The sequence below is a fragment of the Crotalus tigris genome, unplaced genomic scaffold (genome assembly GCF_016545835.1).
Source record: "Crotalus tigris isolate CLP2741 ecotype Arizona unplaced genomic scaffold, ASM1654583v1 scf7180000018180.527342, whole genome shotgun sequence".
NCBI lineage: Eukaryota > Metazoa > Chordata > Lepidosauria > Squamata > Viperidae > Crotalus > Crotalus tigris.
This window is the reverse complement of record NW_024096868.1, coordinates 5,438-32,744: the sequence shown is the minus strand read 5'-3', so window position 1 is coordinate 32,744 and position 27,307 is coordinate 5,438. Positions and strand designations below refer to the sequence as shown.

The following is a 27,307-nucleotide window of genomic DNA, read 5'->3' as shown; positions in this document are numbered from 1 at the left end:
GTCGGCCAAGCAGTGCCATTTGGCGGGGCCGCGGGGGAGGCTTTCTCTGTGATGGCGCCCACATCTTGGAATCAGCTCCCCCTGGAGATTAGGACCGCTCCCACCCTGTTGGTTTTCCGCAAGCTGCTTTTCTGGTGTTTATAATCTGACTGCTGGATGATTGTTATTGTATTGTTTGTTAAGTTATGTTGTGTTTTTATTGTAAACCACCCGGAGTCCTGCGGGAGTGGGGCGGTCTATAAATTTTAATAAATAAATAAATAAATTTACAGTTTTCTACTTCTCATAATTTAAAAAAACAATAACTCTAAAGCAGAGTCACAAATTCTTTATAAAGAGTCCAGCAGCAGTCAATGGTCAAACTAGCCTTCAGAATCCTGCCTCAACTTTGGGTAAGCTATCAACTTTTTTTATCATCCAAAGGCAAGAAAGACAAACAACCTCAGATAAAGAAAAAATTTAAATGTTTTTATTAAACGTTAAAGAATAACAGAAAGATTTGGGCTGAAAAACATATAGAACACAATTCATGTCATGACATACATTTAATTTGATCTTGTTTGTTAAACTCTTGTGAACAGAGCTTTCCTACGAGGTTGCCAGAAATACAACAGTTGATCACTTGAGAGGGAAAAAAAGGTGGAACGTTTTCCCAAATAAATCAAAAATACCAAAAGCTCATTCTTGCATTTCTCAAACAACACACATGCTAATGCAAGTGTGCATACATGCACACATACCACACACACAATTTCTGAAGCAACAACAAAGGCCAGGGGACCAGTTAACTCAAAAGATAAGGCTAAGTTTCATTCATTAATAACTTATCATAATCTTACTCAGAAGTAAGCCCACTGTGTGCAGAAATACTAGAGCATATACAATTGTAACCTAATTTACATCTCACTCCAGCAAATAATGTGCAGTCTTAAATCAATGGAGCACTGAAACAACAGACCACGTGTACAGATGACGTACTCTCCTAACAATACCAGAGGGTGGAAAAGCTGTGGCCTGCCTGTTTTATCCAACTCTTTGCCGTACTAGCTGAGGCTGATGGGTATGCAACATCTGCAAGACACCTGGAGGGAAACAGTTATCTGAAACAGTTTTAAAACCGATGAAATGGCTAGTTCTGATAATCATCTCCTGAGAGATCAGGAATGTTTCTTGCAAACTCTTTGCTAGAAGATACACCAACCAATAGCTTCCTGGTGCAGATAACTATCAGTCCTTAAGCAGGTGTCTTCCAGATATATTAGGGCTACGGACTTGCTAGCTGGCATGGCTTTGGGCTGGTTCAAAGTATGGGCAATATATTCCCATCACAGTTGGGAGATGTTGGTAGACAGGATTTGGAAGAAGACATCTCTTATTCCAATGTCAGCTTGATCCACAAGCCAATCCAGATCTAGCTATGCATTTAGCAATGTGCGGGCAGCTCTCAGGCTTCAGTTCTGATCAATAGTCTATCACTGTTGGCCTTGCTCTAGATCAGGGGTAGGCAACCTTGGCTCTTTTATGACTCGTGGACTTCAACTCTCAGAATTCCTGAGTCAGCATGGCTGACTCAGGAATTCTGGGAGTTGAAGTCCACGAGTCATAAAAGAGCCAAGATTGCCTACCCCTGCTCTAGATTCTGCCTATCTCTGGAGAATCCATCCTCATTTGGCCTATGTAAGAGTCACATCTGACTTACTCCTGTCCTCATTTATGTTTTTTCCTTAACTAGTTTCTCTCAGTTTGTTGTTTTGAGAGAAACTTATCACTTACCTATTCATAGGGTAAAATCAAATAAACTAGCAGGCCAAGTTGAAGTTCAAAATTGGAAGTAAACAAAAGTGTGTTTTGAGGGCAGATCAAGTTTGGACATCTGATTGCTTTGTTGTGTGTCCAAGATGTTGTGTTGTATGTAACTATGGATTATTCACAGAGCCACTGTATAATTTGACAGTGGTTTCTATGACTTGATATAGCTGTCCTGTCTAGAAATTAAGTGATCCTACAATGATGAAGTTAACTGGTGTTTTAATATTTACAGCTCTGTGTTCAGATTTTTACATTTCAAAAGAATTTCCAGATTAGCGAAATTATATTTCTTTGTTGTCTCCATATCCATCGTTGAGATAAAACTTCCTAACCTGCAAAGCATCTTTGTTAATTTGACTTTCCATACTGGCATCTCCAGACAAGACAAAATTATGAGTCAGACCATTAAAATATTTGGGATTTGGAGGAAATGAATACAGCCTCTGTTCACAACTTCTTAGAGGAATCCTATCTTCTCCCAGTATTATGTCCTTTAGGCTTGTTTTACATTCAGTGAAAATTATTATCAGCTTAACATTTACTTTTACACACACATAAACATTTAGAAAGAAACATTTACTGACCAATATAGTTCATCCCCTAAAGATAATTACTCAGCTGAAATAATGGTCCAAAAAAAAAAAATCTATTAAAGCATTTAGGATACTGGGATACATTTTTAATCTTTCCACAAGAATGGCACCATTTCTTTGTAATTGTCCAAAACTTTTGTTTAAATCACTTTTAGTATAATGTGATCTTATGTAACAGAAATGCACTTGTTTTGGTGGAAAAAGTGATCTAGAAAGACATGTGGCACCATAATTTTATGACGTGCAGTGTTTTTATTGCACTAAAGAAAACCCCTACCTTTCCTGTAATTCACCAATTCAAAAAAAGCACCTCTTCAAGTATAATAAAAGCCCAGTATGGCTCAAGTAAGTCACTTGGTTTTGCTCATTCTTGTACTCAACAAGGGACAGAAAGAGACTGGGCAAGAAAATTGAAACAATGGACCTCTAGAAGATGCCAGAAGGAAAGCAGTAAGCATGAAGACAAGAGCAGGGAATCTATGCTCTCCAGATGTTGTTGAATTTGTTGGTCAGCATTATCCAACACGGGTAAGGGTAGACAACAAGAAGCTATATGGTTCCACAAGCAGAAACAACTGCCTTACAGAAAACGGGGCACCAAAATTGGCATAAGTGGAATTCAGTTTAGACAAATGTGTCTAACAGGATACCAGCTTAGGGAAGGGATATTGAGCAACTAACCTGGCCTCATCTCTAAACATGTGAAATGATTCTTACTGCTCCTAAATTGTCCCCCCAAATCAAACACCCTTTCTAAACCTGCAGAAGTACACAGAGCTACACTACTGATCACCAGAGAGAGCTGTGACTGGATGAGAATTTTGGATGCTACAGTCCAATGTAACTAGAAGTCCAGTATTTTGGAGGTACCTGAAGCAGAGTGCTTGCCTGCTCTCCACTGTACTAAGTTGAAAAACAGGCCTCCTGTTTTAATTCTGTTAAGCTGTCTATCGGGAAGGGTCTGGGAGACATTCCAGCCTCTTCAGTTGATGTCTTTTCAGAGAAACTTGCTTCAATCTGCAAGAACCATCTTTAGGAACTTTCTTGCTTTCTTTCAAACTTTCACCATAGATACAAATCCTCATTCTGAGATAGAAATCTCAAAGAGGATTGATAATGTAAGCTCTATGAGCGTTATTCACGCTGCCTAATCCCCAGTGTATTTGCGCTTCTGAAGCTCTGTGACAAATGTCACCAGCTTTGTCCTTTGTCCAACCAAATAACTGCATTTTTTAAAAAGGACAGTTGAGCTGTGTTTGCTCAAGAGAAATTTGAAAGACTACAGCAGACAATACTACATGCAGAAAACATTTAGTGTCCCACCCGTCTCCATAAGATCCCAGCCATTTTCGCATGCAGGATTTACATGAGGCTGGCAGGAACTGTACAGAGCCTCTTCTTCTCATAACTGGGCAGTTGCTAAAGTGGGGGAGGCTATAAGAAAAAGAGGGAGGTAGAGCTTTCTATTGCACCCAATGGGATCCTTCCAGAAGCAAGCAACTGAGCCCAGCAACATGGATCATTCTCTAACTGAAAACACAAAACTACCTCAATGTGCCAGTGGCGAGCATACAATATCATCATTTAAAAATAAAAAGCCCTAGAAGCATTTCTTCTGTATTCAATATTCATGAATATATAAACAGATATATTGTCGTCTTTAAAGTGAAATCATCTACTTTATTTTTAAACCCTCTCTTTGCTTAAACATATGATATATATCTTATTCTTTTCCCCAAAATACACAATCAACATTTGTCCTTGAAAAATACTGTACAGGAAAAAAAAAGCAGTCTAAAGATTCCGTATAAATTTTATACATTTTATAATAATCAATTTCTTTTGGTCTTCAGGAAACATTGAAAAGAACAGAATTAACCACAGCATGACAACATCATCACTTTTCAATATATATCTGCATCTCTTACATTCATTTCCTCCCCACCCTCCAAAAATACTTTATATAATGTAGCATAAGTTTAAAAAATAACTAAAAAAAATAACAACAGGAGAATCTCTGAAAACAATCAGCTCATACAATCACAGCAGCATGTCAAGGCAAAAAAACTGCAAAAGTTGCTTCTAACTGAATCAAAGCCATTTGAGGGGGGAAAAAACAAGAAAAACCCAGCAGGTGGGAAATCTACAGAAATTATATTGCACACAGTCGATTAAAAAGCTGAATTCAAAGCCTTTCCCAAGAAAGAAGAATTTCAGAAGGTCTATGGAGATTCCTGATCGTCCAGGTCATGCTTGCCCCAAAGGTGCTTTTTTCAGAGGCAACCGTTTTTCTTTGAAGACGTTTCTCTTCTCAGCCAAGAAGTTTCTTCAGTCCTGTTCGGTTCTGAACAACTGAAGAAGCAACTTGGATGAGAAGCGAAACATTGTCAAGGAAAAACAAAGAAAGTCCAATTGAATTTGGAAAAAGCTCCTTTGGTACAAGAATTTCAGAAACTGAACATCAGTGGGAAATAAAAATGCAGTCTGCTCAAACTCCAAAGATAGTGTAATGTAGGCCTTTTTTTATTTTGGTTTCCAGTTCTCTGGTCACTGAATTATCTTGCATTTTTGTATAAAGTTTCATCCTGACCTAGCATGGTCATCAGCATCACTCCTGCACACCAAGAAAAGCACTGGTCTCTTTGACGAGTGGGTGGTGGGCCAAAGGCAAGCATCACTTGACCTTTGTCCCCAATGGTGGATTGATCCAAACCCCTCGGATTACGCCAATCACAGATTGGTCAAGGGCAAGAACAGCAGATGTTCACAAGAGCCTTTTGACCATCCAGCCAAAACCAGATAAACTCTCCCAACAGCCCAATTCACGAGCTATTGGCCCAACCCAGCTTTTGAAAAAAGCACTGTGCACTAAGCAGATTGGAGAAAGATCTGCAGAAGGAGCAGAGCAGGTCACTGGCTGAATTGACACCCCGAATTCCCTGAAAATTTAACTGGCAATTTCTAGATTTCCACTTGCTGGTCACAAAGTGTCACAAAGAAAGATGAAAGACAAAGGTATCCTGGTCACTTCTTGATAAGACTGAAACAAGTGTTTCAGAGTTGGAGTCTGTCAACCTTGAAATGTTCTGCACACTGGTTAGAATTTAGTGTTGTGCCCTGCACATCACAAAAAAAAGGTGTGTGTGGGGGGGGGGAGGAGGATTGGTAGAAGCAAAAAATTAATTCACCCAAGGCAGGAATATGCTTTGGCCTCATCTGCACAGCATGCATTGATACTATGCAGACATCTGATGGATTTATTTTTTTTTGCTTGTCTGATTAGGGATCATTTTTAGACAAACTATCAAGAAATCTTCAATGTTTTTTTTTGGGGGGGGGGAAGAGCATGAAAAAGTTACAGTATTAGGGTACAAAAGTCATCCAATGCCCATGAGGAATATTTTAACCTCTACAAGAGAATTACTGATTATGCCCAGGGGATGCAAAAATATTCTCCCTCTGACCCATTTATAATACTTTTGATTTTAAAGCAATGAAAGGAAAGTTAGCTGTTCCTTATTTTTCTACAAGGAGAATATAGAATACATTATGAATCGGAAGGTCTATTTTATTTACCAGAATGTAAAAACATACAATAAATGAAAATCAAAACAAAATAAAAAAGCGAATCTATAAATTAGTATCTCTGCAGAATAGCATGAATATCAATTGTGCATTATTATCAGTAAGCTTACCCTGCCTGATGTGCCTTATTGAAACAACAAGCCAAAAACAGCTCTAACTTTTATCTTCTTTCTCTTGTTCTTTCTCATTACCAGGGTGGTTTTCTTTCGTTTTCTTTCTTTTTTCCCCCCAGTTAAATCAAAAGAATAGGATAGGATAAGACAAAAATACAGTTTAAGCAGCGCTGGAAAATATATACATACATGTCTACATGTATGTATTCCATAAATGCTTTACTATGGCCAGTCTCAGCCAACCCAACCCTGCAAAAGGGGCTTCATAAAAATACAAGAAGAGCCAAGAAAGACATGCACACTCATTCACAAGTATGCCTGCACTGATGTGCACAAGCACACGGGTTGTACACTGGTTCTGATTCTGCTTTCTGTTAAAGTGCCCATGACTGAAAAGTTGGTTTGGGTGAGTGCTATCAAACATGAAACATGCTGTCCCATCTATTTAAACGCCAAACCACAAAATAAAATAAAAAAGTAGATGGGAAGAAAAGAAACAGGGGTGCTGGCGGATGGGAGTGGGGGTGGGTGGGTCGGAGGCCATTTAGAGAGGACCATGCCGGGCTTCATACTTGACAAGGATGTTCTTGCATTTGCTCAATTCCTTCCGTAGTTCAGCCACCTCCTGGCGCAGGGCTGTATTCTCCTTCTCAAGGAACGAGGCACGGATAGCAATCTGGTTTTCCTTCAGCCTCCGGGCATCTCTGGAACGCTTGGCAGCCATGTTGTTCTTTCTACGTCTTGCCCAGTATTTGTCATCCTGCTCATTAATCACAGAGGAAAAGAAAATCGGTGTTAGATTTCAGTAGAGAAACAGAGACCCATAAGGCATCAGCAGGGCTGTAGGTATTCTTGCGTTCAGCTCAAACACTGTTACGTTGAAAAGCAGGTGCAATATGACACTTGCAGTGCTGGGATATCTTCTAAAACAGAAATAGATACAAACTGCCTATCTATTTGTTTGCATTTTAATGTTTATTTTGAAATAGATAAATAGATAGATAGATAGATAGATAGATAGATAGATAGATAGATAGATAGATAGATGGGCGGGCGGGCAGGCAGGCAGGCAGGCAGGCAGGCAGGCAGATAGAGATAGACACAGACGGACGGACGGATGGGCGGCAGGCAGGCAGATAGACAGAGATAGAGATAATGATAGATAGATAGATAGATAGATAGATAGATAGATAGATAGATAGATAGGTGGGTGGGTGGGTGGGTGGGTGGGTGGATGGATGGATGGACGGGCAGGCAGGCAGATAGGCAGAGATGGAGATAATAGCTAGCTAGCTAGCTAGCTAGCTAGATAGATAGATAGATAGATAGATAGATAGATAGATAGATAGATAGATAGATGGGTGGATGGGTGGGTGGGTGGGTGGATGGATGGGCGGGCGGGCAGGCAGGCAGATAGACAGAGATAGAGAATGATAGATAGATAGATAGATAGATAGATAGATAGATAGATAGATAGATAGATAGATAGATAGATAGATAGATAGATAGTAGGTGGGTGGGTGGGTGGGTGGGTGGATGGATGAGTGGGCAGGCAGGCAGGCAGATAGACAGAGATAAAGATAATGATAGATAGATAGATAGATAGATAGATAGATAGATAGATAGATAGATAGATAGATAGACAGACAGACAGACAGACAGACAGACAGACAGGAGACATAGAGATTAAAAAGCTTCTTTGATGGAACTCTTACTCTTTTCTCACAATTTAAACAATAAAAGTTCCACTCTTCCAATTTAAATAGCAAAAGTCCTTTGCTAGATGATTTGCATCTTAACTAGCTAAAGATATTTCTTGTTTTTTTTAAAAAAAATGTTTTATTGATTTTTAACATAATCACCTTAATATTTGGTAAATAGTATGTTGTCTGGGTTAGTATTTAAAAAACAATCAATAACAATTAATTACTATAATTCTATAGTCCATTTGCTTGATTTTCTCTCCTTCCAATAATATTCTCTTTTGCCAACCTTAAATTAATACAGTTCTTATTATTTGAATAAATGGCAATTAAATATAGACATTTTTCTCATGTTTCTGCAAATAATAACCACATCAGTAAAGCTTCTTTTCTAATTGCCTCATCATAGATTTCTTGTTTTTTTTAATTGTTCAAGTAGGGTGCTTTTAAAGATCTGACCCTTACTTAAATCTTACTTAGCAATCAAAAGTACATGTCAATAAATTCACTGGAGCTCACTTCCAGGCAACTGACCAAAAGGATCACATTTCTGCTCCATAAACCTAATTGTCAATGGATCATATCTTGGCTGTCGATATCTTTTAAATCAGGTTTTTAGCAAAGCACTAGGTCTTATGAGTAGGACCTTTCTGAAAACCTGACTCAGAAGATATCCTACGAGCAGGAAAAATTAATAAAGTGGGATATAAATATGTAAATCAGATGGAAATGATTAGGAATCAACTGGAGCTAGCATAATGACCCCTGCACTTCATAGCTTTTCTCTGCACTACTGCTCTAACAGTGATAAGGAGGAGAAAGACTTTCTTCTGTATTTCTCATACACATTTTTTCCAAATGCTGGGAATGATATTGAACTGACAACGAAAAGTCACATCAGCATGATCAGAATGTATTCATGTATTTAAGAGACTTATATGGCTGTACATCTTATGTGCTGTAATCTAGGGCGGCTTATAGCACCAGCAATAAAAACAATAAAGCTGCTATCTAAATAAACAACTCCCAGCACCAACCCAACATTCTCCGATGAATCAAAACCCTGCAATCCTTAGATTCAAGCTTCACCCCACTTGAGAGAAGGGCCAGTCTTTTAAAACTTTCTGGAAGGCTAGAAGGGTGGGCATCTTAGAGGGAGGGTCTTCTACAGGACAAGGGTTGCCCCTGAGGAAAGCCTGAGTGTTCCCTTGGTCCAGCTAGAAGACAGCCCCAGGGAGAAGAGGCCTAGAACACATCAACCCCGTCCAATCTGCTGGAAGTGAACAGATGCCCTCAGGGACAGCTGGTCATAGAGATAACCTGCCACACAGCCTTTAAGGTTGACAACGTTTTGCTGATGATGTTTGGTTGCTAAGTTGTGTTTGACTCTTCATGACGCCATGGACCACAGCACGCCAGGTCCTCTTGTCCTCCACTGTCTCCCAGAGTTTGCCCAAATTCACGGCCACTGTGTCAATGACACTATCTAACCATCACATTGTCTGCCATCCCCTTCTCCTTTTGCCTTCAATCTTTCCCAACAGCTGGGTCTTTTCCAATGAGCCCTCTCTTCTCATTTGGGGGCCAAAGTATTTGAGTTTCAGCTCAACCCGACCAAAGATTAGTCAGGGTGGACTTCCCATAGGATTAATTGATTTGGATCTCCTTGCAATCAAAGGGACAGAAGGGATAAATAGAATCTTGAATTGCACCCTGAAAGAAACTGGAAACATCTTGCAAAGCAATGTTGTAATATGGGCAACACAATAGAACCCCCAAAACTCTGCATGCCACTGCATCCTGGACCAGTTGTAATTACTGGATGGTCTTCAAGGGCAGCCCCATGTAAAGTGCATTGTGGCACAGTGACAGCATAAGCTGTAAGTCCATCATGATCCCAAATTGTGCATTAGCTACATCTGGAGAAAGCTACCATCAAGAGTAAAATATGACACTTCCAGGATATGAAAACCCCAAAGCTACTCTCTCTCTGGCCAGGACTGAGTCTGAGCTGGTTCTTCTCTATCCTGACCCTCAGAGCCTCCAGGCTGCTGAATGGCGTTGCCTGCTTGGCCATGGATGGAGGTGTATAAATCATGCTGCTAAATGAATTTGCCCAGCAGTTTCATTAGATGCTGAAGTGAAGCAGTGATAGTCCTGAATTCTGAGGTACTCCCACACAAGAGAGGCCTAGGGTTGGACCCCTTCCCTCTCCTCTCCAGCAGAAACAAACTGTCCCTGCTCTCAAGCCCCAAAGGTGGTCAATGCTATCAAAAGCTGTTGAGGGATCCATGTGGGCCAAAAAGGTTGCACTAACCCATCCCCAGCTCTCCAGATGTCACCCACAAGCAAAGCCAATGTCATCTTGGTACTGTAATCTAGCCCGAGAAAGGTACAGATAATCCACTTTATCCAAGGCCCACTAAGCTGAGTACTTAAAACAAAGTTGGATCTCAGGAGGGTCTTGAGAAGAAGGCACACCACCACATGTTTCAAGTCAAGTGGGCACTACCTCTCCCACTATGAGGACCCATCCACATGCTACCACCTAGAAAACTGTAACCAGCTAGGAAAGGTATAAGCTCAGAACATAGGGGTCAAACTCATAGCTGCAAGGACCTGTCCACTTTTTCTGAATCTATCAGTTCAAACCTTTTCCAGAAAACTGAGCTCAGATCAACCTCAGGTACTTCCATAGGACCTGTTCAGCAGGAATCCAATTCCAAGCGATGCCAAGCAACTTTGACAGATGCTGAGAATATTTCTCACAGCAACCCCACAGAGGATCCCCTGACCCAATGTTACCCAGAAAGGACCTGGTCACCTGAAAGAGGGTCCATCAATTGTCTGGGGTATCCCTATTGAACAGAATCAATAGCCAAGCCAATAGACCAGTGATGGCGAACCTTTTAGAGACCGAGTGCCCAAAAACTGGCCCCGCCCCCACTCCCCCCCGCTCCGCTCCACCCCATCCCCCACCCCGCCTGCCTGCAGAGCCATTCACCGCCACCAGGGCCCACTGCAAATCGCCCAGGCAGCCCAGCAGCACCATGGTGGCCACACCCCCTGCCTGCGCCCTGCAGCATCAACTGTGCACGATGGGACGTGAGGGCAGAGTCTTCTGTACGCTGCCTGGCTGCCATGTCCTTGGCTGCGTTGCTCCGTGTGGGCCAGGCTCGGGGGTGACTCTCCTCCAGGCGGCTGCTGATGAGGAGAGGGTCATGGGGGGGAGATGAGGCTGGGGCAATGGCACATGTGCCCACAGAGAGAGCTCTGAGTGCCGCCTCTGGCACGCGTGCCACAGGTTCGCCACCCCTGCAATAGACTGTCTGCAAAATTAAATAATTTAAGATTGGCTAACGAATATCTCTCTTTCTAAGAAGGATGGGAAATTGGCTCATATATTTCTGCAGTGCTTACTTCCCATCTGATTCCTCTCCAGGAAAAAAAAAGCAACTTTCAATTCAATTCATTCTTGAATTACCAAGGCCATGCACATCTCTTGTATTTAAAAAAAATTACAAAATCTAAACCTTTAATCCCAGTCTGAAAGGACAGCAAACACTTGAAATCATACATAGCCCAAAGACTATCAGTGGATCTAATTTGTGCTTGCTTCTGTACCCAAATTCTGCCACCAATCGACACCAGGAAACACAAACTTTGGTCAAGCATTTTGCTAGGAATGGGAACAAGACAAAGCAGAGCAAACTCCAGGAAGTGATTGCCTGTTAATCCAGTTCACAAAGATCATCAGCAACTTTACTAAGACTTCTCTATATTTAATGTCTTTAAAAAAAAAAAACCTCCTCCCCTTTGTTATTCTGCTCACAGGTTTACTGTATGTGTCTCAAATGAACACAAAAATGTATGCAGAGAGTTTCTTAACTTTTCCAAGACCACAGAATTATATAGCAAACAAGATTGGCTTTTTTTTTTTTAAAGAATCCTGGTGACTCTTTTAAAATAATTGAGATAATACATGCTGGAATAACAACTTGCTCAAGGGGATTAGCACCCAACCCTGCCTAAATTGGCTTTTTTTTTTTAAGCTCTGTCACAAATCTTTCTGAACAATCTTTGCCATCCTGTTCATATTAGAAGCTCAGGATTTAGAAGCAAGATTTATTGCATCTGCAGTTCTTCATGGTTATCCTATTTATAATTGGTACAGCGTTGTGTCCAGCATTCTGAACTCAGAAGGGAATCGAGAATTTCAATCCAAGATCTATGCTGTTGGAATTAGCCTCATTGGACAACATCTGATTTCAGGGAAGAAGCAGACTACATTTCCCTGAAAGGAAGACCATCCTGAATTTAAGGTGATCCCACCTTGTTCACCAATAGGAAGGGTACAAAAATTAAAATGAATGCAGCAAAAAAAAGAAAGAAACCCTCTGCAATTTCTATGTCAATGCTGCAAATACTGTATATTCTTGCTTTGACAATATTCAAAAGTGTCTGGTATTTACTGGGTTAATACATAGCTTAGAGTGGGGGGGGGTAAAAAGCGGGGGGGGGGGGAGAAAGAGGAAGTAAACTTTTGACCTTCACACTAATTGGATAATGTGACTTGTGACTGCAAGATAAGGGAGAGGTTTAGCAAGAAAAGTTTGATGCCAGCAAGAGGAAGTCAGATTCTGGCATCAAAACGTCCATGATGGAGACCGGCAATTTGTAGCTCTGTAATAAAGACTTTAGGAAACATGCCTGAAAGTTCTTTGAAGTCCTTCATTAGTCGGAACCCTGACATTCTACTTGTCTTAGGTTAAGAATCTAGGATTGCCAACTCCAGCTGAATCCACTCGTGGAGATTTGGTTGGAGAGCTCTCCTTCACTTGCTCTCATAATACAATGTTCCTTTATTCCTGCCAAATGTCATTGTACCACATCAAATTGCTGTCCTTCCTGTCTTTATCAAACCGTGGCAGAGGCCAGAAAAAGACACTGTTTTTTTTAAGAAGTTGTCAATGGGTGTAACCCAGGGGTAGTCAACCTTGGCTCTTTTATGAGCCTTAGCTGGCTCAGGAATTCTGGGAGTTGAAGTCCACGAGTCATAAAAGAGCCAAGGTTGACTACCCCTGGTATAATCTATCTACCTGTGCATCCTCCAATTTACCTTTTCCCCTTTGAGCCTGGACCTCGGCATCGCCCTAGACACCAGTCCCAAGTTACCTTCAGATCTTCGGGAATGAAGACTTTGCGAGCTTTCTTAATCATCGGCTGGGGCTTGAGCTCCTCCTCAGAGAACTTGCGCTTGCGAGGGTCAAACATTTCCTGACCAGGAATGCTAGAAAGAGCAAGATCGGCAGGGTCTGGTTCATACCCAATTGGAACCTGAATGCTGTCGGGATCAATGGGACTTGGCGTGTTTCGGTTTGTAGGCAAGATCTGACCTGAAGAAACCAAAGAAATGACGCTTTATCAGTAGAAGAAAGTATTTGACACTAGGGGTTGAACAGCGGAGTCCTTGGTGCTCTCTGAGCTTGGTTGTTTTCTTGCAGACGTTTCATTACCCAACTAGGTAACATAATCAGTGTTAGAAAGGAATGAAACCTAGTTGGGTAATATAATAGCATAGCTATTTTACTGTGGACAGGGCAAGCCAATGTGTACGAACAGAGAACAAACCCCATTTCCTTCTAGCACTGAAGGGTGGGAAATGAAATACTTGCAAGACAATAGCCTGAGCAGAGAGAGATCAAGGACTCCACAAACGATGCTTTGAAACAGTAAAATAATAATATTGCTCAGTTAGCCACCTTAACCCCCTGTAGATTATAATCCGTCACATTTCCACTTTCTTGTCTTCTAAGTCAGGGGTCCCCAACCCTCAGTCCGTGGACCAGTACCAGGCCGCAGCATGCCAGCAACAGGGCCTCACAAACAAGCAAAGCTCCATCTGTGTGATGCAGGCAGCACACAAAACCACACACCCTCACAGAAAAACCTCTCTCCACAGAATCAGTCCTTGGTGCCCCTAAGTAAGTTGGTGCTTACACGCCTTCTGTTCAGGAAAGCAAGCTCTGATCCACTTGCAATACACTTTGTCTTCTCTCTGTTTTCAACTGCATGCTCTCCAAGCCATACTCACTGGACTGTCTGAGAACATAAAAAGAGCCAATATTCTGTCACAGAGTGGACAACTAGATCCATTCTGGAAGGACAGGAGGGCAAATGCCCTTTTCAACCACTGTACTGTTCTCTAGCAATTAGCATTAAGTCATTCTGCCTTTGACTTAAGGCATAAAGCTACCAAGACTAATATCAACTGATAAATGCCCTAATATTGCTACAGTTATTTGGTAGACACTGGTGTCTATATCACAGAACAGCCTTTTAGAAAGTTTACTCTGAGACACAATGAGAAGCTTGAGTTTATTTGTTGTTGTTGTTGTTAGTTGCGAAGTCATGTCCAACCCATTGCGACCCGATGGACAACGTTCCTCCAGGCCTTCCTGTCCTCTAGTCTCCAACTAAGAAAGGCCTCAAGAACTGAATGACACTAGAGTCCAGTTTACCTCTCCTGTTTTCACTTAAGACGTATTAGCAATTAAGATGTTGCATTGGGAGCAGAGAGATCCAAGTTCAGGTCCCTCCTTAGCCAGGGAAGTTCCCTGGGTGAGTTTGGGCTGGGAATTCTCTCTCAGGCCAGTCTACCTCACAAAGTACCGTAAATGCCGGCGTACAAGGCGACCCGGCGTATAAGACGACCCCCGTCTTTATAGCTGGGCCGCATTCCTAGAACATCGTCTTATACGCCGGAAACTACCAGTATTTCTGGCGTATAAGATGACTCGGCGTATAAGACGACCCCCGTCTTTGGCGCCGATTTCAGCGCTCACGGAAGTCACCTTATACGCTGGCATTTACGGTAGCTGCTGTGGTGCATAATAAGAAGGAGCGCCATGTATACCACTTCAAGCTGCTGAATGAAAGATGGGATATAATACAAATAAAATAAACCAGACTGTATTAATATATGAGAAAGTAAGACCATACCTACTGGCCACGAGGGTGTCAATACATGTCATCTATTGGATGTCCAGAAAAGATCCCTCTTGTGAGTGTGATGCTTAGGATGAGACAACTCAGCATGGCACCATCCAGATTTACATATGGAAGTAAGCAAGATTTATCTAAAGCTTGAATAAGGACTGAGAATGCCCAAGAATATGAACAGACCATGTCAGAATGAGTACCTGTCCTGGGATGACTTCAAATCTTAATTCTGAATATTGGGTTGGTACTTCCCAATATAGACCAATCCCTGGAAGTCAGGGGCATGCTAAATTATGTCAGCTAGCCTGCAGTAGATCCAGAGTGGCTGATAAAGCTGGAGAGAAAGCAAGATTCCTCCCCTTATTTTATTAAATGAATGTTTTTTATAAAGTCTCAATGCCACTTGAAATAAACTCTGAGTTAGAAAAGCTGGATTGTAGGAATGCCAGATCGGCACCTGTTCTCTCTCCTGAACAGCTGATTGGTCATATTGACTGTTGGTGCGCTGAGCCCTGAAAATCAGATTATGTAAGAAAAGTTGGGATCTATTTGTACAGCTCTTTCTCCACCTATATGCTGATTGGCTCATTTTGCTTCTATACCCTGCACAAATGACACATCTCTGACCCTTTATTGGCTTTGTTCTTGGCCAGCTGGGGTTTGTGCTCAAAACAAAAAAATCATCTCAAGTGTTCATTGCAGCACACTGTGTATCGCTTTCCAAAATAATAGGACATTACGGGAGAAAGGGGTAGAAGGAAAGCTGTTTTTTGAGGGCACAAAAATGTTGATTCAGTGGAAGTTGTGCCTTGTCAAATTCGTTCTATGAAGCATTGCAATACCATTTGCCGGCAAAAAGGGCCAAAAAGCCCCAGGGAGAAGTTCGGCCCATTTTTTTTTAAACATAAAGGAGAGATCAAGAGACTCCTCTCTTGTACCAATAATAGAAAGTCTCCTTCTCACACTGAGGGCCAGGACGCTTGGTGCCAAGGTGCTGAAAAGTGGGCATATGCTGTTTTAGTTTTGCTAACTGAACAGATGATAGTAGTGAGGATAAAATCGAAAAGTGGCATTTGATGGTAGGCTTAGTCTTGTTTACACATCTAATTTGTGGCAGATGCCAGGAAACCTCCTCAGCGGCTGAGCAGGAAACTAAGAATTCTTGGTTCCAGCACAGCATCCAACTCTCTCCTTCAGACTTTTTGCAAGAATATCGTTATTATAATGATGAACGGTTGGCCATGATTTATAGTGCATGTAGTCCTAGACCTGCGACCACAATTGAGCCCAAAATTTCTGCTGCTGAGGGAAATAGTTAACTAAATTTTGCCCCCATTTTGCGATCTTTCTTGCTACGGTTTTTAAGCGAATCACTGCAGTTCTTAAATTAGTTCCCCGTTGACTTTGCTTGTCAGAAAGTCGCAAAAGGCGAGCATGTGACCCCCCAGGACACTACAACCATCCTAAATGTGAGGTAGTTGCCAAGCATCTGAATTTTGATCATGTGACCTTGGGGATGCTGCAGTGGTTGTAAGTGTGAAAAATGGCCATGTCGCTTTCTTCCAGTGCCAAGGTAACTTCAAATGGTCACTAAATGAACTTTTCTAAGTTGAGGACTACTTCAGACCATTCTGCATAAAGTTACATTCGAAATGCATCATATATTGTGACCCTCCACCAACAAATATGGAGGTTTTCACACCGCTGAGGCACTTCTATCTTGTGCGAGCGATATGGCTGCAATGTTCCGAGATGCTCTTTGAACCCATTATATTTGAACACAGCATGAACATTCCTAACCTCTATTGTTCTCATGCTCTCACCTGTACTGTTGTGACACCAAAAGCAAGACTGTGGGATGTTTCCAAGACGATACATATTGAAACCTGCCCAACTGGTTGTATCAATTACACGGTTCCGCATATTTCCCCTCAAAACCAAACCTGTGAACCCCCATGTCAGCTTGCACTGAACTACAGTCCATGGTGTGCATTGCTACAGGATTTGAAGAAGTTGCCATTCCTCATTTTCATAGCTGGGATTTGTGTTTGCTTGTATGTGGGGTACGTGCGTGTACATACGCACCAACGCACACATGTTAGGTGACAAGCAGGTTCTTCCTTCCATCTGTGAATGAGAGATATTTCTCTTGGGTTGTTGTTTTTTTTACTTTTATATCAAATACTGTGTTGCTTTGTGATATTTCTCTACCAGGGACAGGAACATGGGTTTAACAATAAAATTGCAATTAACCTTTGTACTGTGCTACAGCTCAATCCACTGACATGCATGAACAAAATTACGTCCCTGTCCAGTTCACAATGGTACAAACATGCCTTCTGAAATCTTTTGTGAGATCCGGTCTCAGTTTGAGATGCTTAAATTCTCAATTTGGGATGCTTCAGTTCAAGTTGGGTCAAAGGAAGACAGTGTGGAAAAGATCACATGCCTAGCAGAAAAAGCAGCAGAATAACTCTGCATCAGCAAACTGTGCAGCTGTGACAACACCCAAGTACAAGAAATGGTCAGCAGAGCAGAAAGGCTGCAGGGTAGAATCAGCAGGGTTTCTTCCTAAAGTTAAGGCAAATATTTGGTTCCGCATTATAGTTCTCTGAAGCTGCTATTCATGCTCACTTTTGTTTCTAATTCTACCTTAATTAACCAGATAAATTCAGCTGAACAGAAGGCTGACCCACCTCCTGAAAATGAAAGCACAATCAACTGGATGCTCAGCAGATGAGACTCTGTCACAATTCCATTCTTTTTCTTGCACAATCTTCTGCATTTATTTCAATAGGCTTGATTCAATCCTGAATCCAATTATTTAGAGTCACTGTATGATCATTGCCCAGTTCTGGTAGAAATTCCTAGTTTTTTTATAGGTACACCCAAATGTATTCATGTTTTGGACTTCATTCTTAGTGATTGGGCATGTTTATACATACAATGCTAAAAACTTGTTGTGTGTGTGTGTGTGTGTGTACACATATACATCTGTAAAACAACCTTAATTTATTTAGCCATTAAATGCCTACTCAATAAAACAGTCCTGTCCTCAAGATGAAATAGATCAGTTTACAAAGTATCATTTCGGAGATAACTCTAAGGATAAGTTCTAATGATTTCCTTCATCTCATGAGAAGACCTCCCACTGCAAAACACTGAAGGGGCCCTGGTGGGACCACAAGAAATTAAGATACACAAGAATTAAATTCTATGACATGCTGGCTGGAAATTCAGGTCTCACACATCTGGAGAACCAACAAAGCCTGGATGAGGGACCTTGAAGGAGTCAGGTAGATAGATAGATTGAAGGAGTCAGGTAGGTAGATAGATACAACTCTATCTCCCAAAATGAAAAATTATGTCATTGGAAAGAAGAGGGATAAATTGGGGGAAGAGTCCTCAAGCACTTAAGACTATATATGGAAAGAGGCAAGAAACAGGAGACAGTTCTCTCTTTAAAAACCCACTCACGTTTTTTACCTACTCATGTAAAAACAAAATGAAATTGTACACTGATTTTCAATATGACATGGTCCAATTTCTGCAGCACAAATCTGAATATTTTGGGAGTTCTTGGGAAGGGGTTAAGGGTGGGAGTGGAATTTGAAACTTTTATACCCACACTTAAGTTTCTAGAGATAATAATAATTTGATAGGAGGATAAAAATGCCAAATTCAGTCTAAACATCTGGTTGACTGTGAGAATAGGAAGAAGAAGAAGAAGAGGAAGAAGAAGAAGAAGAAGAAGAAGAAGAAGAAGAAGAAGAAGAAGAAGAAGAAGAAGAAGAAGAAGAAGAAGAAGAAGAAGAAGAAGAAGAAGAAGAAGAAGAAGAAGAACAACAACAACAACAACAACAACAACAACAACAACAACAGTAGCAGCAGCAACAACAACATCTGGACAGTGGAGGTGGCAGTACCTGGAGACAACAGAATAGAGGAAAAAGAACTGAAGAAAATCAGAAAATACAAAAACCTGCAAGTAAAAGTGGAACAACTATTGCAAAAGAAATCAAAAATAGTACCAATAGTAATGGGCACTTTGTGTGCAATCATCTGAAGCATCACTTGAACATCATCGGCATTGACAAAAACACCATCAGTCAATTGCAAAAGGCAGCTTTACTTGGAACAGCTTACATCTTGTAGCAATACCTTTAATACCATCACACAACATCTGTCCATCCCAGATCCTTGGGATGGACTCAATAGATGGACAAGAATGCCAAATCCCATCTAAACATCTGGCTGACTCTGTAACCAACCAACCATCACCACCACCACATTATTTTACCAAAACTGGGCCATTTTGTTACCAAATTTAATCAGTAAGGGTGTTTATAAATGAAGTTACAGGTAATCTATGGACTATCACCCATGCACTAAGTGATACTATGCAAACGTAATGCCTAAACTTTCATCTTTTCAAGGCATCTTGAACCAGCAAGATTTAGCCTCTTTTAAAGGAAAAAAAAACAAGAAGATTTTACAGCAAGGCAAAAAGAAGGCATCTTGGGATTAATTGGCCAATCTCTGGGTGATTTGTAATACGAGAGATTAGGAAAGATTTCTGATTCACAAATATTTAACAATAGCAGTGACCAGATGCTCATCTTTCCTACCTTAAATTATATCACAAAACTGAAGGAAGTACTGAAGGAAGCAGGAGCGAAATTTTTGCACTGGAAGATATTCGGTGTTCTTTGAGGCATATGATTTCTACACTAGGTCTTTGTGATACTGGTGAGAAATTCTGAAAAATAATGAAGCCAGCTCTGCTAGTCTGAATTCAGCCAACCCTCAAACATCCAATTATGTTGGGCTGTCAGCAATCACTATTTAGCCTGTATTTTAGAATATTAAGCCACCGAGAGTCACTTGACTGAGATGAGCGGCTATAAAATTTGAATAAATAATAATAATTTGTGGCAATTCTGCAAATGTGATTTGTTTGCATGGAGTATACATACACATGTATATGTGCACACATTTAACCAGCCACCCACATAGACATATCAAACAGTGAAAAACAATCTAACAAAAATTTCCATCAACCCAAGCAGAAATTGTTTTTTTAAAAAATGCTGGAAAATAATATTTAGCATTGCTAGTATCGGCTACAATTCACCCAAAAGTGACTGTAATGCTACTTAGCTCAGTCGGATTTGTTTCTGATTCAACATTTATGGGGTAGCATCGCCTATAATGGCAAACCTGGGTTTGGCCATTTGCACTACAGACTTGTGTTTATGTACTCTTTTTTCACAACTCTCTTGGATTTTCAGATTGTTTTTGTGTTGTTCACAGAAATTAATCTGCCATTACAGTCAAACTCTGCAAATACACTCTACACAAATCATATTTTTCTGTGTTTAAATGACAAATTATGGCTTCTGTGAATTATGGCTTATATGAATGAGAAAGAATTGCAGTGTATTAAGTGGGAGTGGAAAGGAGAAGGCATAAGCAGAGGTTGGGGATATGAAGTCATGGTTTTCTATTCCATCTAAACTGAGCCATCTGATTGTGCTGCTGACTCTGTTTCTGGTGCTAGTCAGGATTTAAGATTTATATAGCCTCCCAACTCACACATGATGATTCTGGATGGCGTATATTCAAAATCAACAAAATAAAAACCTCAGAGGCACACATACTCATACAATCTGTGGTGGTGACAAACATGATCTTATTCATCATTTGATAAGCTCCAAATCTACCTGGTGTCAGAACCCACATATTGGGATCGGGAGCTCTTTGCTTTATTAGATCCTTTCTTATTCTTTCCTGCGGGTTCTGTCATACTCCTGGGGGGAGGGGGGAAGCTATGGGAACTACAATGTATTTTCTTTCTTTCACTTCTGCTCCTACAATGTATCCTCTCCACTTCCTCTATCTGCTTGCTCTTTGAACTGTTTCCCCTTGATGCCAGCCCGGGGTGAGAAAGGAATGTGCCTCCAGCCATCAGGCTTATCTCTCACTACGGAAGACTAGGTGCAAAGACCTAACAACAGTTTCACAACCTTGGGAACTACGCTTTATCAGCCCCGTTCCCACAGCAGACTCATCACCTGGAGATTTGCCTGTGAACTGACCAGATAAACTATTGGTTTGCTTCTTGCTGTTTTAATCTATTGATTTGCATGGGAACCCCTCAGATCCTGCCTCCTATGCCTGCTGTCAACTTCTCCTAATAAAGGTTCCTTTTGGGATGACATCGTTCCAAGAGTTCTGCTTTCTTGGGAAGAGGGTTTGAAGCGGGTCCTTATATCTGGGATCCTCAGGCCCACTGACAGAACCATGTCTTTAGAAGCCTTCTGGAAAAGTAGCCAGGAGGGGCCCATCTTATTTCCAAGGGAATGTTATTCCACATGGAAGGAGCCACTACAGAGAAGACCACTCTTCTAAGTCCCTGGGTTCACTCAGTGTATTGATTTAGAGGGAAAATGTTAACAGGACAGATTAATAGAAACCTAGAGCCTCTACCTCAAATGAACCTTTGCAAAAATGTTGAACACTTAAAAAATATTTGCTTCTAGCATTTTGAGTGTTAACTGGCTCAGTTAGAAAAAACAAGCCCTACTGCTCCATTCTTCTGTGGCACAGCTACAGCCAACCTATTAAGACTTGGTTCTGATTTTAGAGAGTTTTTAAAAATGGGCCTGAGTACTTTGGGTGCTTTTTCTGTTCCCTACGGAATAGTATTTGCCAAATCTCTTTGGTGTTTTTGCACCACACCCTTGTGGCCTAATTTCAAAAGAATGTCAGGGCCTTCTTTCTACCCTTCTTACTTACCTATGACGCAAAAGAAAGCAACTAGGATAGCTAACTCTACACACAGCTAAAAGTCCTCGTCATGCTCATTTACAGGAACGCCTCAAATGACAACTAACAGACTATAACAATCATGGCATGTTGAGAGAGAAATTATTATTGTTTTTTATCTTGAGCCAAATTCAAATCAGTGCTCAGTCATGAACCCATGGGTTTCATGTAAGCAAGGCCCTTTCTATTAGCATTGTGTGCCTTATAAGACAGCAGAACTAACGCATAGCCTGCTCTTGATTCCTAGGAAGGAGAATGAAATATAAAAGCAATCCATAGAATTGCAGATAATCCCTTCAGTTTTGTTATTGCACAGATGAGTCATAGCAGAGCAAGTGATTAAGAGCAGATGTGAATGGAAATTTGCAACTATCTGTTCCTTAGTTTCATGTGTTGCAAATACACCAATGTCCAGAAGAAATGTATACACAGCTGCAAGCTCTGCTGGTTTGTGAAGGAGCAAGGAAGCAATGTGAACTTTTCTCCAGCAGAGGGAGCATTTTCCACGCCATGTATTTTTTTCCCCCAAAGCGAGCGTGCAGCGGGAAGGGGGGGGGGATTTTTTTTTGTTTTGCTTTGTTTATTTTTACTGCGGCCTCTCTTCCAGTCTTACTGTCAAGTATCTTTCAGATTTTGGAGCATGAAAATATGTCAGTAAACTGGATATCGAAGGAGCACTCACCTGCCTTTTTAGACAAGACCCTGACCAACCCAGCCTGTTCTTTGACCAACATTGCCCTAAGACAGGGGTAGGCAACCTTGGCTCTTTTATGACTCGTGGACTTCAACTCCCAGAATTCCTGAGCCAGCCATGCTGAGGGGAAAGGGAGAGGTTTCCAAGCTGAGCTATGCTGGCTCAGGAATTCTGGGAGTTGAAGTCCATGAGTCATAAAAGAGCCAAAGTTGCCTACCCCTGCCCTAAGACAAGAGGCATCTTATTTCTCCTACCGATTTCCCTTTCAGATCTGAAGAATCCATTACAAGAGCAAATATACTGTAATGGCATTCTTTGACAGACTTAGCTAAACCATTGTTACGATTCAACATGGTAGGTTGACTAGTCACAAGTGACTGGATCCACACAGAGTGCTAAAATATAAATCACAATTTACAATAGCAATAGCAATAGCACTTAGACTTATATACCACTTCACAGTGCTTCACAGCCCTCTCTAAGTGCTTTACAGAGTCAGCATAATTGCCCCCAACCATCTGGGTCTTCATTTTAGTGACCTGGGAAGCATGGAAGGCTGAGTCAACCTTGAGCCTCTCAGGGTCGAAGGAATTGAACTTCTAGCAATATGAGCAGAGTTAGCCTGCAATACTGCATCCCAGCTACTGTGCCACAACTCAAACCGGTGATTAGATTCTCTGAACAAACTCTACCAAAAGCAAGCACACATGATGGGTTAGTGCAGTGTGAATTCAACACGTTTACTCTACTAGTATGAAATACGCTGAACAGAACTAGGCTTGCGGTTTGCTGCTGTACTTCTAAAACTGGTATCCTAGAGCTGGGAAAGGTGCAATAAAGAACAAGCAAGGTGACCCAAAAGTGGAGGAAATTCTCCTCAGAGGAGTAAGAGTTGGGATTTTTTAGTTTAAAAGAGGAGATAAATGATACCGCTTTGCAAAATCAGGCCCACGTGTGAAGGCAGCAGCTAAAAAGGCAGTTTGTGGAACTTGAGATCACCCAATGCAGGGCTTTTCAACCAGTGGTACAGGTACCACATGTGGTACATTGGCACCTGGCAGGTGGTACGTGACCATCCAAGAAAAGTGGTAGTGAGGGAGAGGAATGAGCTGAACCGGTGGTAGCACTGCACAAGCCTGAGCGAGAGATGGCTGGAGCTGCAGGGCTGTCAGGGCTCAGCGGAAGCGCCAGGATCAGCACCAGGCTCCAGCTGGAGCTCGGCGCTGATCCTGGCACTTCTGCTGAGCCCAGAAGAAGTGCCAATCAGCTGGAATGTTGCAGCATCTCCAGGGTCTTGTGATTTACATTCAGATGCGTGGCAACTGATTCATATTTATGACGGTCACAGTGTCCCAGGGTCATGTGAAGTGACCAAAATCTGCTGCAACCACCCAGCAGACTGACGGGGGGAATAAAAACCAAACATCCCCCCAACCCACCCCCATTGCCAATCCTCAACAGAAATGCTCACAACAATGAAAACCTCAGACAGAAGGAAGAGTGCGGCTGGGCGGGCAGGCAGGTGTCTTGCTCGGCTGTGGCTTGGGGGGCACTTTTTTCAGTGCCATTGTAACTTCAAACAGTTACTAAGCGAACTGTTGTAAGTCAAGGACTACCTGTACTTTACCACTTTTTTCCTTTTTGGGGGGGGGGTCATCAAGTTTTTGACACCTTGCTAGGCGACTGCTGATACTCGGATATTGCCATATCCTAAAAGTGGTACAATGGGTGAAAAGGTTGAAAAGCCCTGACCCAATGAAGCTAAAATGAATGGAGATTCGGACTGAAGAAAGACAATATTTCTTTATACCATGAATCATTAAAGCAAGGAATTCAGGCTACCTGAGAAAATACCAATTTAGACAATTCTGGAAATAAATAGAAAAGAAGGCTATCGATAGTTGCTAGTCTTGGCTAAAGCCTGTTTATTAAATCAAAAGATGTTGAGACTCTAGAACAGAGGTAGGCAACCTTGGCTGTTTTATGACTAGTGGACTTCAACTCCCAGAATTCCTGAGCCAGCCATGGTGCCTCAGGAATTCTGGGAGTTGAAGTCTACGAGTCATAAAAGAGCCAAGGTTGCCTACCCCTGCTCTAGAAAGAATGCAGAGAAGAACAACAAAGATGATCAGGGGACTGGAGGCCAAAACATATAATTGGGTATGGAATTGGGTATGTCTAGTCTAATGAAGAGAAGGACGAGGGGGGACATGATAACAGTGTTCCAATATCTCAGGGGCTGCCACAAAGAAGAGGCAGTCAAGCTATTCTCCAAAGCACCTGAAGGCAGGTCAAGAAGCAACGGATGGAAAATAACCAAAGAGAAAAGCAACCTAGAATTAAAGAGAAACTTCCTGACAGTGAGAATAATTAACTAGTGGAATGACTTGCCCTCCAGAAGTTGTGAACGCTCCAACACTGGAAGTTTTTAAGAGATTGGACAACCATTTGTCTGAAATGTTATAGGGTGTCCTGCCTGAGCAGGTGGTTGGACTAGAAGACCTCCAAGGTCCCTTCCAACTCTGTTATTCTGTTAAATGACAACAATACTTTAATATTGATTGCTAGGGAGCAATAACAGAATATAGAAGGTTATTGATCTCATGGCCTACTTATGAGTTTCCTGAGTTCATAAATTAGATGGAGTTAGCGCAGTGCCTATGGTTTTGAGCAAGAAGCAACAAATCTAGCACTATCTCTGCCTGCCTGTCTGTCTGTCATATTGGGACCTGTCACTTAGGAGGAGGGCAAGAAGAAATGTGCTGTTGCTACTTCTACAAATAGTTAGCAACTGCAGTAATACTGAATTGTAACCTCAAAACTTGGAACATCATGAAGTCAAGTGAAACATTCTAATATGGGCAAGGCATGCAAGAAGGTGTTTAGCTTTAGGGATTCCAACATATATCACACAAATACGTATGTGTGTGCATCTTCAAGTTGGTCTCGACTCCTGTCTTTTTGGTAACATTTTCAGAAATGGCTTGTCACTGATTTCTTCTTAGGTCTGATTGGCCCAAAGTCATAAGAATGCTTGATAGCAAATAGGCCCTAAAATTGTTGAACACTATGAAGTGGTGCATACTTATTTGGAAATAAGTCTTGTTGCACTCTGTGGAATTCCTTCCAAATAAATGTGCAGATCTGGAAACAAATATATAGTAGGGCACTTTATGAAGAGCATCGTATTTGTTGCAGAAAACCTAAGACCAGCTATCCTACATGATGGCATGAGATAGCTTAGCGACCGATGGGATATTCTGCTCTATAGCAATGATAAAAGAATTTTGCCATAGTTACATGTGTCAGGAAAAAACACAGATTAATTACAATTCAAATCAAGGATGTGAAAGAGGTACAGTATGTTTGCCCTGCACACATCGTCATGACTGTGTGTGTCCATTTTGAAGTTCTTCTGGCAATGTACAATCTGATGGGCTCAGGAAATTTGCAAAATCTGCTGTTTTGAAACTCAATCTATGTCCTACTTTCATGATGTAGGTGTGTTGCCTTAGCAACTGTCACATATTATCACTTCAGCTTGTCTTTCACAGAAAGAGATAGAGAGAGAGCAACTAATCTCAGGTATTGTTATATACTAGGAATTTTTAAAAAATGATTTAAGGAATAGCTTGCCCCAGCCTGGTGTCTTCTTTATACAACATGCTGGCTAGGATTCTGGGAGTTGTAGTTCCATTCCATGTCAAGGGCAGTAAGATTTAGAAATGCTGAGCTAATGTAAATGTTGACACATGGACGGACACACACACACACACACACACACACACACACACAGACCCAAACTTTTCTTCCTCTGAATGTTTTTCCCTCTTCTGTGTTGCTTAGGAAACTGTGAAGTCAGCATTTATAGGAAGATGGTTTGTGCCTGGATTGTATGTTCCTGTTCTTTCAAGAAAATGAACTCTAAATATTCATGTTGGCCAGGAAACAGTAAAAAAAAAAAATTACTGGTTCAATTCAAGGCAAAGAGGGAAGGAGGAAGAAATTTGGCAACCATTAAGATTTTACTGGTTATTTGGATATTCATTCAGGCTATATTGCACACCTACACCAAATAAGACATTTAGACAACAAAAAAAGTACTTCCCCCACATACACTGTTTTTATTGAAGCAAGTCCCTGCACCCAATTTCTCCTCACAACCATCCTATCAAAGGGGTGTCAGTCTTCTTCACATTGACAAGTGGGATGAGAGAATGGATCTTATTTTAAAGGGTACTGGAGGGGACAGCTGACACACTTCTTATTTTTTTGTCTTGTGTCCCCATGGAAAAAGGCTCCATCCACCTGATTGGAAATGAAAGGGAGGCAAAAATGTACTGGAGACTTGCCTCAGGGCCACCCCTCCCCAAACTACTCCTTTTACTAAGGTCTCCTATTTTAAACACAGTATTCCAGCTGAGCTATTCAAAATCTTAAAAGATGATGCAGTAAAAGTGCTACACTCAATTTGCCAGCAAATTTGGAAAACTCAACAGTGGCCACAGGATTGGAAAAGGTCAGTTTACATTCCAATTCCAAAGAAAGGCAATGCCAAAGAATGTTCAAACTATCGCACCATTGCACTCATTTCACATGCTAGTAAAGTTATGCTTAAAATCCTACAAGCTAGACTCCAGCAGTATGTGGATCGAGAACTACCAGAAGTACAGGCAGGATTTCGAAGAGGCAGAGGAACTAGAGATCAAATTGCCAACATACGCTGGATCATGGAGAAAGCTAGGGAGTTCCAGAAAAACATCTACTTCTGCTTCATTGACTATGCAAAAGCCTTTGACTGTGTGGATCACAACAAATTGTGGCAAGTTCTTAAAGAGATGGGAGTACCAGACCATCTCATTTGTCTCTTGAGAAACCTATATGCGGGTCAAGAAACAACAGTGAGAACTAGACACGGAACCACTGATTGGTTCAAAATTGGAAAAGGAGTCCGGCAAGGCTGTATACTGTCGCCCTGCC

General features: G+C 41.4%; 1 protein-coding gene across 1 annotated transcript; it reads right to left on the bottom strand.

The window, feature by feature from the left end:
• Positions 1-447: 447 nt before the first annotated feature.
• Positions 448-13,222, bottom strand: LOC120310418 (hepatic leukemia factor; the record flags this gene model as incomplete). Its single annotated transcript, XM_039348800.1, has 2 exons — positions 448-6,860; positions 12,979-13,222. Coding segments are annotated over 2 exons (460 nt in total), but the record flags the coding sequence as incomplete, so codon positions are not given.
• Between the last annotated feature and the right edge of the window lie 14,085 nt (positions 13,223-27,307).